Source organism: Rana temporaria, chromosome 2 (assembly GCF_905171775.1).
Source record: "Rana temporaria chromosome 2, aRanTem1.1, whole genome shotgun sequence".
Lineage (NCBI taxonomy): Eukaryota > Metazoa > Chordata > Amphibia > Anura > Ranidae > Rana > Rana temporaria.
In genome coordinates this window covers 240,838,057-240,852,760 of record NC_053490.1, presented here as the reverse complement: position 1 = coordinate 240,852,760, position 14,704 = coordinate 240,838,057, and the positions used below count along the sequence as shown (strand labels likewise).

The 14,704-nt window shown below is 40.3% G+C and overlaps 1 protein-coding gene across 1 annotated transcript in view; it reads left to right on the top strand.

Moving 5' to 3' along the window:
- The window catches only part of NUP88 (nucleoporin 88), a 33,275-nt gene extending 21,504 nt beyond the window's left edge, over positions 1 to 11,771 (top strand). Inside the window, exons 11-17 of the mRNA XM_040336686.1 lie at positions 2,314 to 2,472; positions 6,347 to 6,472; positions 6,562 to 6,627; positions 7,494 to 7,574; positions 9,018 to 9,144; positions 9,219 to 9,337; positions 10,985 to 11,771. Of these exons, the coding sequence (XP_040192620.1) occupies positions 2,314 to 2,472; positions 6,347 to 6,472; positions 6,562 to 6,627; positions 7,494 to 7,574; positions 9,018 to 9,144; positions 9,219 to 9,337; positions 10,985 to 11,048 (742 nt within the window). The 3' untranslated portion in view covers positions 11,049 to 11,771. The remainder of the gene's footprint in view (positions 1 to 2,313; positions 2,473 to 6,346; positions 6,473 to 6,561; positions 6,628 to 7,493; positions 7,575 to 9,017; positions 9,145 to 9,218; positions 9,338 to 10,984) is intronic.
- Positions 11,772 to 14,704: the final 2,933 nt, after the last annotated feature.

Genomic DNA, 14,704 nt, shown 5'->3' with positions numbered 1-14,704 from the left:
AAAAATGCTGATGCTAACAAAGTATATTTCAACTGTGATCCAATATTTATAGGTTCTTTGTCTTTGTGCACAGAATTTCAGATTTAATCTAACCACTTCCTAAATTGTGTCAGAGACATAGTCCTACAGTAGCATTTGCAAGATATATATAGAGATGTATAGGGGCGTGTTTACATGTACCCGCATCTGGTTTGTTTGTTGCATTAACTTGTATATTAACCACTTAGCCTCTTTCTGAGATTTGGTGTTTACAAGCTAAATATAATTATTTTTTTGTTTGAAAATTACTTCGAACCCACAAACATGTATATATTTTTTTCTAACACTCTAGAGAATAAAATGGCGGCCAATGCAATACTTTTTGTCACACCGTATTTGTGCAGCGGTCTTGCAAGCGCCCTTTTTGTTTTGGGGAAAAAAACACACCTTTTTTGCATGAAAAAATAAGACAACAGTAAAGTAAGCCCAATTTTTTTTATATTGTGAAAGATATTTTTACGCTGAGTAAATTGATACTCAACATTGCGTCCGCTCATGGAATGGCGACAAACATTTACCCTTAAAAATCTCCATGTGCAAAGTTAAATTTTAAATTTTACAGGTTGCATGTTTTGAGTTACAGAGGAGGTCTAGGGTTAGAATGATTGCTCTCGCTCCAACAATTGCAGCGATACCTCACGTGTGGTTTGAACACCATTTTCATATGCGGGCACTGCTCACGTATGCGTTCACTTCTGCACACGAGCTCGGAGGGACAGGGCGCGTTAACATTTTTTTTTTTTTTTCTTCTTTATTTTACTTTTTTTTTTTTTTTTAAACTGTTCTTTTAAAAATAAAAATTGTCACTTGTAATGTCCATTGTAATAGAAAAAAAGCATGACAGGTCCTCTTAAATATGAGATCCAAAAGAGCTCTGATCTCCTATTTACACTAAAATGCAATAAAAAAATAAAATTGTTTTGAATTAAAATGTCCCTTTTAAGAGCTATGGGAGGAAGTGACGTTTTGACGTTGCTTCTTCCCTGAAATGGTATGGAGACGGGTGGGGGCCATCTTTCCCCTCACTACTCTCCCATACCTAACAAGGAGAAGGATCCAATCGCAACTGCCAGAGAGCGGCAAGAGGGGGGGCCCCCCCTCTCCCGGCTCATAAGTGATCTTGTGGCGAATCTGCCGCAAAGACCACATTTATCTGAAACCAGACTGCTCACTGAAGAGGATACTGGGTTTATGGCAGCTAGCTGCTGCCATAACGATATCCCTCTTCAAAGTGCCGACGTATATCGGCGTAAGCCGGTTCGGAAGCGGTTAAAGCATTAGATGTTGTGGCTGTATTTGTTTCTTTTTTAGGCTTTTTTTTTCCTCTGGTCTTCACCTGATCTGGCCAGATCACATCACCTGTATTAGTGTGCCCCTACTCTGAATGAAGGAGCACAGGGTCACAACAGATGGCAGCATTGGTAATTTGGGATGGATGGTTTTGTTGGATGGACTAGTAGATTTAGATGCACTAACAAATTGAAGCCAAACTCCAGCTCACACTAGACTTGCATAAGCATTTACAGAACGTTTTTTTTTTTTGGGGGGGGATAAAGGTTTTACATGAATAAATAAGATGATCATTGTAGGCGCCACTTTTAGTGGTAAATTGTTTCTCTCAGCCCTCTTAACTGCTACAATTCCAGCAAAGCTTGTTCCTTTGAAAAATAGATGGGTCAGATCACCAGGTGAAAATAAGAAGGCCTAGAAAAGAAAACAAATGCAGTCCTCCCATCTAAGCATTGGTAAAATGCATCACAATAAATGTCTGCTTTTAGGTTTAAAAGAGAAGTATGGGTTTTGCTTTTTTTGGATAATCGTACTTACCTAGGTGGATGCAGCATCAGACCGATACTGCAGTTGCACTGAGAACCGAGTCGCTGAACACCGCCAATGACTCGGTTCTCACTCCACCTGAGCAGAGCGATGCTGACTGTTAGTCGGCATCGCTCCTTCTCTGCTTCTCCATGCTCATTGGAGCGCTGAACTGTGGAGGTGCGGGGAGCGGCCGTCTCAGCGGGGAGCATCCTTCTCAGCGGCTCGCTAAGACTGCCATCAGCCAAGGCAGTTGGCAGATCCAGACTTTACGTGCTGCCTCGACTGATAGCAGTGACATCAGCGGAGAGCAGACTTCAGACCGCTCTCCGCCGAAAACAAGTCACAGGAGTGCAAAACGAATTGCACTCATGTGACCTTTAGAAGTTGCCCAGCCTAAATGTTTCTTAAAAAATTTTTTACGTGATGAGATTGACTTAAATTTCTTTTGTTTTGCAGAACAGCTATCAGTCAACCTTCACCATTGCTTCTGTGCTCCCAGGATGACCAAAGCGTTTCAGAGACGTTGCCACGTGTCCTGGCAGACGTGAAAGGATCCTTTGAAAGCCATATCAGAGGCATTCTGAGCCGCAACTCTGGAAACCCCTTGTTGCTGAAGTATGTACAATCTCTAAATTAGTGATGATGTTTATTCATCTATAATCTTAGGTTGTGTGTGTTTTTTTTTTTTTTTTTTTTTTGTGTGTTCTTTTTCCAAAAAAAAAACACAATGATCTTTTTACCAAAAAAGTGTGTGTCTGTGTGTTGTTGTGATTTTTTTTTTTTTTTTTTTTTTTTTTAGAACTAATTTATAATTTCAATACAAAGCTTCCTATGATGCTGTAACATTTACAAAATAACTAACAAGAAATACAACTGAGGAGACACATGTAAGAATATTTAAATTTAGCTTTCCAAGACTATCAATCCAATGTCTCTGCAGGTGCACAAATAAATCTTTGTATAGGCTTGATGGAGGGGAGCTTTGTTTTTTTTGGCTCCTGGTTGGTTACAGACTTGGAATTCTGAGGTGGGTTCTTTCATCCACATCTCGAAACTCAAAAGACCCCATTCTCCTTTCTTTACAGAACATTTGCTGGCATTGATGGCACAGCTGTTGAATCCCAGATGCTAAAGATTTCGGCTGTTATCTGAGCCAGTCCTTGCCATCTTCTAGGACCTTTATTCAGGAAGGTTTACTATCGCATCTGACTTACAAAGCGTTGTGCCATTTCATCCCAGAACATTGTCTGTGCTACTCGTTTGAAACTTGTTAGTCTGGTCTTGATAATCAAGTCATGTCTGTCTTATTAAAAAAAATTCCTCCCACACTTCTAATTCCCCCATCCATACCTTTTTTGTACAAGGATTTGGCAAAGTTGCCATTCAAACTGCTGATGGCACCTTTCCGGGGGGTCATACCGGTGATCTTTTATAGTTCTCCCACCTGATCAGACTCCTGAATGATGCTCAATTGCCTTGTCCAGATTGTCAGGATTGTTTTTCCCAAGTACCAGTTTACCATCCTGCTTAATGGCTGTAGATTTTAATGGAAATGTCTGGAGTTGACCCTATCCCTCAAGCACTGGTCTGCAACAGATTTGGTAATTCCGATGATGCTAAAAGTAAAGGAGTTCACATTACACAGGCTTTATCATTAACACACAGAAGACATACTTTGCATGGATTTAGCAAAGGAATTTTAATTCTAGAAAATTCTCAATAGGAGGGATTGTGGAATGCAGTTGTTTGGATCAGTGCCCTGCTAGGATTACCATCAAGGAGTAGATCTTGGCACTTGCAATCTTGTTCCATAGACCACTAGCTTCCCACTCCTCCTTTAAAAGACTTTTGTGTACAGGGTCTATTTCATGTGGCTTCCCCATGACTCTTTGGGATATAAATTTAGTTGTCTCAGCACTTTAAAAATTGCCTTGATATTACTCTTTCCACGTTCACTCTCAAAGTTGTGTTGCTTCCTACCATCACCTTTTCAAGGTGTCAGCTTTTAAGGCTTTGTCCTGTAAAGAACCCTTTCTGGTGTTACACGGGCACAAGGTGATGTTGAGACCTCGAGCCTCCATTCTTCCTAAGATGGTTTCAGCCTTAAACTTCAACCAGGATGATCCAAACCACTGCCTGGCTCCAGTTCACCAGAAGATCTCCCTTTGTTGCTTGGATGTAGTTTTGTACTGGTTGTGTGGACCTGTTCATGTCTACCACTTTCTTGTTTTTTGACTGATTCTCTCTCTAATTCCTGATGGTCCCCATAAAGGGGAACCAACATTCAAGCCATCAGTCTTAAGGATCAGATTCCACTTTTTACTGTCTAAGTTCTTCTTGGGTGTTTTGGCATTAGGATGTGGGTTCCCAGATTTGCAAGGCTGCCACCTGGTCTTCCGTTTTATATGTTCTCCAAGTTTTACCAGGAAGATGTTGAGGTTTATTCTGATGCCAACTTGTTTTTTGTTTTTATGAGCTGCAGGCAGTCCCCAGTTCTTTGTGTGGGTCCCTTAATGTTTTGTTGCTGTTGCACGCCCCTTAGTTGGACTGCTATTGTATGTCCCAGCAGTCTTTGAATTACCTGGATAGCAACTGCATACATATGTTGGCGATCGACTTGTGGGATGATTTTCCATCATCTGACTAAAATTTTGGTTTGAAAGTTGGCAGTTGATAAATATATTTATATTTCCAAAAGTTTACTGCAGTAAAGCTTACATTGCTACTGATTATTGGGGTGTGTGTATATGTGTATCTATATAGATATATCTATAATAAAAAAAAATATTCTTTAAACCTCTTTTATTGAGATTTAGATAAGTAAATTACAAAACGGTGCCTATTGGGCATTCCTCCCCCCCCCCCTAAAAAAAAAATGGCAAACAAAACAATTACACCAAAAGAGTAACCAATACTAATAAACAGCAGAAACCGTTCCTCATGCTTGGTGATCACTGCAACAGAGAAATGGGTTAGGGGTGTATTGCAAAGTCACAGAGGTCCCTGCAGAGCAGATGGGTACCCATTACAAATGTGGGTCATTCAGATCAAATTACCATGATGGATTCATCAGAACCTATGTAAGGATGAATTGGGCAACAGGGTATCGCTCACTAAAAAAAAAAAAAACATCATGACCCTTAGTGCCGGTTCACACAGGGGAAACCCGACTTACAGCGTGACTTTGCGACGCGATTTGGAGGCGACTTCAGCGTTACTTTGAGCAAATTACTACGCGACTTGAAGTTGCTTCCAGGACAGGTGACTTTGGCTGTGACCAATCAAACAATAAACTAGAACGCTCTAGGGACTTGGAAAGCTTATTGGCCCGGGAAACGGGGAGGGAAGAGCAGTTTTTCCATACATGGACTGCATGGTCTGAATTTCGAAAGTCCGATGAATTCTCAAACTGGGTTAAAGGGAACCATTTAGACGAGTAGCCATGCTGGGGGGATTATTACTAGTGGATTATATCCCTCTTTTTTTTTTTTTTCTCCTGCTTACTCTCTTCCTTCTCCCTTCTTTATGTATGTTTGTTAGATGTGCCTGTCAAGATAATATGTACTACATATCTGTACGTTTGGATGTTATGACTATAGTAGTAATATATGTATACTTGGATACTACCAAAACTTAATAAAATTCAGATTGAAAACAATCAAACAATAATCAGCTCTGTGGGAGGGAGGGGTTTTGCCTGGGTAAACTATTTTATTTTCCTGTAAAGTTGCTTCAGTTAAGATGTGATCCGACTTTAGAGGCGACTTCCATTGAAATCAATGTGTACAAGTTGCCTTGAAGTAGTACAGGAACCTTTTCTGAAGTCGGAGCAACTTCAGTAGTGTACATTAAAGGATCACTAAAGGAATTTTTTTTTTTTTTAGCTAAATAGCTTCCTTTACCTTACTGCAGTACTGATTTCATGTCCTCATTGCTCGTTTTTGCTTTGATGTTGCTGTAAAACTGCTCTGATCTCCACACTTCCTGGTTGTCCATTTCCTTATAACCATCATATTGGGAGCTTTTCACTGTAGGTCTAAGCTGTCATTACTGTGTGTCTAAAACTTAACAGAACCAATCAGATTCATTTTAAAAACAAAACACTGCCCTGGATTTGTTTGTTTTTGTTTTGTGTGTGTCTCTCTAGTTCACAGGAACATGAAACCAGTTTAAAAGTGAAACTAAACTGCAGGCACATTATATGATTGATTTTTATCTATTTGTAATCATTTTTAAAAGGAATCAGTTAACTTGTATGTCTCTATACCCTGTAAACAGTCATTTCAGCAAAACAAATTTTTTCCTTTAGTGACCCTTTAAGATGGCTCCATTCACTTCTTCAATGGAATTTCTTATGTCCAGCGACTTGGGGCAACTTGAGGTTGGATCCCAAGTCACTGTAGAACCGGCACTTATTGTGTATATTTGTGTCTGCAAGGTCTGTTAATAAAATCCCAACGTATAAGTAACTTGAATCTTTTACTTTTAGTGCATCAAATAAAGATTCCTCTCCCCCACCTGAAGAATGCCTGCAGTTGCTGAGTAGGGCAATCCAAGTGTTTCGAGAAGAATATGCCCTCAAAGAGGACCTGGCAAGGGAAGAGATTCAAAGACGGTAATCCTTATGTGATGTTGGTTCTTTATACACATAAATGCTTTGTGTAACTGTAATGTTTAATCGTTGCATTTACATTTTTTGATTAGAGTGAAGTTACTGATGTTCCAGAAAGAAAAACAGATGGAAGATTTGCAGCACTGTAAGGAAGAACGGTACGAATTTGACCTCAATTTCTACACTCATGTAGTATTCATATTTTAGTCTCAAGGTCTCAAACTGTAGAAACTGTAATTATGCAAAAACTAGCAAATACTGCACATCAGACATTTGTCTTAAGCATTTTGTTGCAGGAAGTTGGGGAAAATGTGTTTTACCCTTCTTTGCAGGTTTATAATTTTATTATTCTTATCTGCTTTTCTGATGTTCTGAAATGATGGCCAAAATAGCTTGACGGGAAACCTCTTGACACTCCCTCTTTGTTTCTTAAAAATATTGGGTGTTCTGCACCTTAGGGCAGGAAAATGGCGCATATTTTAGCCTAATCGCTGCAATCGGTGGCTTGTCGGCTATTAATTAAAGCTATTTTTTTGTATTTAGCAGTCTGCTCAGCAGTTCTGTTATAATTCTTGGTCACAGAAGTGAGCTTACAACAGAATGGGGAATTCAGCTGTAATGCGAATTACTGACCTAACCAGCTGGAATAGGTGCTGTTCTGCCGTAATCCTTAAAGTGATGGCAGTAAAAGGGTTAAAACATGGATGATGGCAGTGAAAGGGAGCAGAAGAAACTGCACATACAGTGTTTTTATAGTAATGAAGTACACAATTATGTTCCCTAAAGCTTAATTTTTCTAGCATATGGCAAATATGTTTGACCTGTAAATGTTTAAAGCAGGAGTATCAAATATGAATGGGCCTCTAGGATGTTAATTTGGCTTAACATCAACAACATAAAACAAGTTTGCATTTTATGTTGAGCAAACTTCTGCTGTGGCTATTGGTGTAAAGATAAAACCTAGAGTACAGAACACTTCCTGGTAGCTCACTTTGAAATGGTGTGTGTGTGTTTTTTTTTCCAGAAAATATCTTAAAGAGACCGCTGAACGTCTTGCTGAAAAATATGAAGAGGCTAAAGACAAACAAGAAGCTCTAATCGACAGGTTTGTTTGTAGAGTCCGAATACAAGCCATTCCGTGTTTTCTGAAGAAAAAAAATCAGTTTAAGTTTTTAGGAAACATTAGTCCTACATTTGTAAAAGGGTCAAAATGGACAATTCAGTCGTCATTGTGCAAATCTACCTGCACCTGTTTTTTTTTTTTTAATGCATATAGCACTGCTGAGAAGAAAAAATATTTTGTAAATGTTTTAGCCTAGAGCAGCAAATCTAGCTAGACAGTACTGTCCATTTATTCGTCTGAGAAAGCAGGAGAGCAGAGATGCAAAACACAAGTTTTTATTTTTTTATTGATGTAGCCTGACTGCAGTTTCCTCTTATATTTAAAAAAAAAAAAAAAAAGCACTGCAACGTTTTTTTTTTTTTAAATTATATATACCGTACCTATCGGCGTATAACACGCACCCTAACTTTAAGAGGGGAGTTTCAGGTAAAAAAAACTTTCCACAGCCCCCTGCGTATAACACGCAGGCACAGTTTACCCTCTATTTTCAGGGTAAAAAAGTGAGTGTTCTACGCCAATAAATACAGTATTTCCCACCTCATGTCAGCACACAATGGGTTAACTTCTTCTCTGGAACCCACAGGATCACCTCTTCCTAGCTCAATAAAAGGCAGCCCCACCCCAACTGATATGTTCTTTTGTGGTAATGCTCCAGGCTACCTGTTGATTTGCAGTTTGTAAGTACTTTGTTTTCTGCAAGTATTCCCCCCTCCCGCACTTGCCCTTCCAGGTTTAAAGGGGTTGTAAAGGTTAGTTTTTTTCTTTTCTAAATGGGTTCCTTTAAGCTGGTGCATTGTTGGTTTCCTTTCCTTTGATTTCCCTTCTAAATGTTTTTTTATCTTTGTCTGAATTTCTCACTTCCTGTTTTTCCTCAGTAAGCTTGCCACCATCATCCGAGTGGTGGAAAGTCAGTCAGAACAGCTTACTGAGGAGGAACAGGAAGTCAGACAAAGGAAAACAAATATTTAGAAGGGAAATTTAAGGAAAAGGTTAGTGAAACAACAATGCACTAGCTTAAAGGAACCTATTTAGAAAATAAAAAACAAAACCTTTACAACCCCTTTAACCTTTCATGTTGTTGGAGGTACATCTTCCTGAAATTGTGTTCCAGGGAGCAGGCAATGATGCTTTAACAGCATTGATCTTGTACAGGTGTGGTATTCGTAAGCTGTGCAATGTCACCATTTGCCCTCTGTTGGGGTTTTTACTGCCTTGTATAGGCAGCGTGCTGCACCACTCTCCTGGCATTATTTGAAGTCTGAGAGCAGCTGTGGATGATGTCAAAGGGGGGAAACGCTGAACACATGGGCACTTCCATGTTATTTTATGCACTTTTTTTATTTTGCTTTTATCTTAAGCACTACATACATGGGTTTATTATCAGTTTATAATGGTGTTTTTTTACTTGCTGTATGCATCAATTAGGATGAAAGCTGTGCTGCGCAATTTCTATACACAGCTCTGCATTTTATCAGACAGCGAAAGAGACATGAAAAAAGAGCTACAGATGACGTCTGAACAGCTTCATCACCTAGGAAATGCAATAAAACAGGTAAACATTTTGTTTGCCGCTTGAATGCTTTGAATATGTACATTATTCTATAATATTTGTTATCTTCAACACAGATAAAAATGAAAACTGCTTACCAAGAGAAGCAGGTGGAAAAGGAAAAAAGTCCAAGTGTGTCTAACCTGACGCTTAATAACTACCAGAAAAAGACTATCCAGACTGTATTAAAAGAAGAGTAAGTATCTATCTATGCAGCTGATATGCTTAAACCAGAGTTGATGGTCAGTGGTTGGAATTGCAATGTTAATTCTATGAAAAATGTAATGGCTTTATGCGATTTAGTGTGGAAAATGTTTGTAAAAAATACACTAAAGCTATTATTGGGGTACACTTGGGCGTATCTACCACGAGGCAAACAAGGCATTTGCCTTGGGTGGCGCTGCCCCCAGGTAGAAGGGCAGAGACGGCTCTTTAATTAGGCCGCTTAATGTACTTAATTATAAAATCGCCTCTGCTCCCAAAGAATTTAGTTGCACGGGTTAAGGGGCTGACGGCAAGGCATGATCTTACAGATTAGCCTGTTTGGTTTTCTCTTCCCGAGGCTGGTCGGGAAAAAAAGAAGGAAGGGGGGCTCTTCTCAGGCTGCTAAAGATATATGCGTGTGATCTGCCAGCAGGGGCCACCTAGCTCTGTCAATATGTTTACCGGGGAGGATAATGACGCCGTAAGGACTGTCGGCATGATGGCTCTGCAGCCAGGCAATTTGTGCAGGTAGAGGGATTGTGTAAAAGAGATATTGTGCTCTTCATTCCTGCGATGGCTGGCCACCCCTCCTGTCTGCTGCCTCCTTCTCCAGGGAAACATTGATTTACCTCCTCTCGCAACATTTGTCATTTCCATGACCCCCCCCCCCCCCCCCTTTTTTTATTTATTTTTTATGCAATGTGGAGCCGCTGCTGACATATTGCGTCTAACTGCCACCCCCCCGCGGGTGTTTTTTTTTTTGGGTAGAATGGGAAATCTCATCCCGGGTATTGTCTTCTATTCCTATTTTGCACAGTGTGCTTGTCTTTCCATCTGACAAGATTTTGACACAGATGATCACACTTAGGCACTCTTTGATTTCCACGTCTCTTTAACCCTTGATGGTGCATCCGAGATTGGATCTTTTGTAGATAAAACCTTGGTCTGTAGCTGGCTGTTGCAGTCCTGACCCTCTCACATCTTCATATTGGAAAGGCAGCAGAGCTGCAACGGCCAGCTACACGTTGTGCAGATTGAGGCTGTATCTGTAAAATAATCCAACCTCAGCTGTGTGCTACTGAGAGCCCTACCAGCAGTGACCCCATTCGAGTAGATGTGTAGTGCAACCAGTGTTTTCATATGTAGATGACCCTGTTGTGTGCATGTTTTTACATTTGTATGTATGTGAGGGCAAACTCAAAACATTTCAAGTGCTTAGGTGTGATTTTTTTTTTTTTTTTTTTTTTGTTATTGCTGCATAGTATGTTCCATAAGCTTCTTTACATCCCACAGCAGAAACCTGCAGTGACAATATACATGTTGCTTCTGTGAGATCAGTAAATAGATCTTTGCTAGTCTCCCTCCCCTCTGCCTGTTAACACCCTTTGAGAGTTCCAGGCCTACAGGTGGAACAGCATACCCAGGATACATGGCGTTGGGTGGTCACACTTTTGAGAGTGTGAAAGTGTTCGGGTAGCTGTAGAGCCGCCCAGTTTTCATCTGAAAGCAGACTTGTAGCTGGCTTGTAAATGTATTTTTTTGCTTATAGAATCCCATTTTATATAGAGCTAGGTGTTATAAGAAACTGCTTGTCCTGCCCTATGAAATAAGCTGTATTTTTTCTGACTTTTTGTTTTAGGGGTGAACATATTCAAGAAATGGTAAAACAAATAAACAGTATCCGAAGCCACGTGAACTTTTAACTCCTAAGGAGGTTAAAAACTTTCTGTTTAAGGGAAAGGCTTTTCATTTATTTTGAAGACTGTACATATGGGACAAGCGGATCTAAGCTCTCTGGATTGTACACTTGGCCACAGAATGTTCATCTTTGTACTTACTGATTGGAGTTTCCTGAATGGATTTATTCCTCTTTTATTATTGGGACTGTATAGAATGCAAAAATGTTTTTTTTTTTTTTTTTTTTTTTCACATTTGAAATACATAAATTTTCCAATGTTCTTGTCTGAGTTCACATTTTTTTAATGTTCTGTATGAATCCTGCACAAAAATGTATGTTACCAAAGAAACTATGTAGCTAAAATTTCCAAATCAACTTTTCCCTGCAAAGAAGACATGAATATTCACCACTTCAGCTGCCCACACTGGAGGAATGAAAACATCTGCCATCAAAATGGCTTACAGAGTCTTATACTTTCTTGTTTTCTGTGATTCAAGCTGTCAGACCCTACTTCACTACAGTACACAGTAGGAATATGAAAGCTGGCAGGTTGAATCAAGGAGTGCATTAGAAGAACAGAAGTCCAACATTACTGAAGTGTGGATCGTCAGTTTCTGTATGCTATTAATAGATCAGCAGTAGGAGAGGCTATCTCATGTTGACTTTGCAGGAACAGTAGCTTTGGAACATTTATTTAAATCTCATAATTCTAGGGCGGAGAACCGGCAGGCAGTATTTTTTTTTTTTTTCCAGCAGACAACTTCTGTACCCAGGGGAATGGTCTCTCTATCGGGAGATGTTGCAGAAAATGGAAGTCTGCTGGGTGCTGGATGTGGATTTACTAGCCTAGCGTCTCGCTTCAGAAAAAGGTTGGACAGGTTAACTGCTTGCCGACCTGCCGCCGTCATTCTACAGCGGCAGGTTGGCTCTTCTGCGCGAGAGCCCGTAGCTCTACGTCGGCTCTCTCGCAGGAAACTAGGGGCGCTCACGCGATCGCTCGTTACAGAGCGGGGACTGGGAGCTGTGTGTGTGTAAACACACAGCTCCCGGTCCTGTCAGGGGGGGAAATGCTGATCCTCTGTTCATACAACGTACGAACAGAAGATCAGTGTTTCCCCTAGTGAGGTCACCCCCACAGTAAGAACACACCCAGGGACATACTTAACCCCTTCCCCGCCCCCTAGTGTTAACCCCTTCACTGCCAGTGGCATTTTTATAGTAATCCAATGCATTTTTATAGCACTGATCGCTATAAAAATGCCAATGGTCCCAAAAAAGTGTCCAAAGTGTCCGCCATAATGTCGCAGTACCGAAAAAAAAACACTGATCGCCGCCATTACTAGTAAAAAAAAAATATTACCGTATTTATCGCGGTATAACGCGCTCCCGCGTATACCGCGCACCCCTAAAGTGGCCCCGAATCCTGTGGAAAAAAAGTATTTTTTGTACTTACAGTTTTGGTGTCTTGCTCGGCGGCCTCGTCGGGTCCGGCATCCGTCTGCGGTTTCGGGTGTCCTCTTCGTTGGGTCCGGGCTCTGTCTGCGGGCTTCGGGTGTCCTCTTTGTCGGGTGCGGGGTCCGTCTGCGGGCTTCGGGTGTCCTTTTCGTCGGGTCCGGCGTCCTTCTGCGGCGTCCTCCCCGCTTGTTTCCCGCGCCGAGTTTGAATACTGCGCCGACATATACAGAGCGCAGTACACTCGTGTATTGTCGGGCAGGCTCGGCAACACTCGCGCTCACGTCCTGTAAGTCCAGGACGTGACCGCGGAAGAGCCTAGACTGGCCGACTATACCCGAGTGTACTGCGCTCGGTATATGTCGGCGCAGTATTCAAAACTCGGAGCGGGTATCGGCGTATACCGCGCACCCACGATTTTGCCCTGATTTTCAGGGCAAAAAAGTGCACGGTATACGCCGATAAATACGGTAATAAAAATACCCCCTATTTTGTAAACGCTATACCTTTTGCACAAACCAATCAATAAACGCTTATTGCGATTTTTTTTTATTTTTTACGAAAAGTATGTAGAAGAATTATATATCTGCCTAAACTGAGAAAAAATTGTTTTTTTATATATTTTTGGGGGATATTTATTACAGAAAAAAGTAAAAAATATTCATTTTTTTCAAAATTGTCGCTCTATTTTTGTTTATAGTGCAAAAACTAAAAACCGCAGAGGTGATCAAATACCACCAAAAGAAAGCTCTTTGTGGGAAAAAAAGGACGCCAATTTTGTTTGGGAGCCACGTCGCACGACCGCGCAATTGTCAGTTAAATCGACGCAGTGCCGAATCGCAAAAAGTACTCTGGTGGCTGAAGTGGTTAATTTCCTGTGACCTAAAGGTGGATGTTGTGGAGGCCCTGGTAGCACTGATCAGTATACCACGATCTATGCCATTCCTCATTGAAGTTGCTAACTTCTCTACTTCAAAAGTGAGGGGGCTTCAGTAATTCATTTTTTTTTTTTTTTTTATAGCTTCTGAGAGTCTAGTATTCTGGCCTTGTTTGCCTCTACAAGATGGGCCAGATCTGTTTTTTTTATTTTTTTTTGTTTACAAACTTTTTTATTGAGTACAAAATGGTGGTACATAGATTAATATCCTTATGGATAAGAAGAAGGTACAATAAGTCAAATTACAGAAATGTCATGTTAAAACATTTAACATGTCATATTAGGAAATGTAAAGGTCTAGACTAAAAAAAAAATCGGTGCAGGCTAATAAAGTGGTTGATAAGCAGTACAACTAATAAGAACATTCAGATATGCGGTGTTAAACATGTCATTCTGGGTTGAAAAGGGAAGTGGAATGCTCAAACCAGGGGTCCCATTTTTTATTGTAGATATGGTTTGAATTTTGTACTGTGTGGAAGATTTTTTTCCATATGACATATGCAACTAATTCTCGTTTTTCAAGTGTTCTAATGGGACTGATGGGGATTTCCAGTGGAAGGCGATCAACCAATGGATTGCAACACAGATTGTCTGTACCAGTCTCCATGTTCTGTATTAAAAGACCTATAATAGGGGAGAACAGTAGGCAGTTCTGTATAGTTAATTTAATGTTGTAGTTTGAGATTTTAAAGGTAAATTTTTCGAATTGATTCCATATATAGGCGATCTTGTCACAATTCCAAAAAATGTGTGAAAATTAACCAATGGAGTTGCAGTTTCTAAAGCATAATTGGGAAGTGGTAGGGAAGATCACATGGAGTTTAGCTGGGGTGTAGTACCATCTTGTGAATAGTTTCAGAGAAGTTTCCTTAATATTGATTGACCTAGTGCATTTGTGAAGGTTATTAATGCATTCATCCCAGTTGTCTGAGGTATAAGTAAAGAACACTTCTTGCTCCCATTTCAGCATGTAAGGGAGTTTAAGTGAGTCCGTTCTATTGATTAGATTGGAGTATACATCCGTTATGAAACCGCGTTTTCTATGTGACTTTTAAGCAGAGGTTCTCAAAAAAGGATGTTGGATTTGTGTTTGTGGTCTGGAAGTGTGTGTTAAAGAAGTGCCTAATTTAAAGGAATTTGTAAAATTCTGTATTGGAAATTTGGTATTTGGTTCTCAGGGAGGAGAATGGGATGAAGTTGTTGTTTTCTATAAAGTTAAAAAGGGAGGTCTGCTTATTGATCCACCAGGAAAAGCTGACCAAGCCGTGGGTATATTGATGGAATTTTGGGTC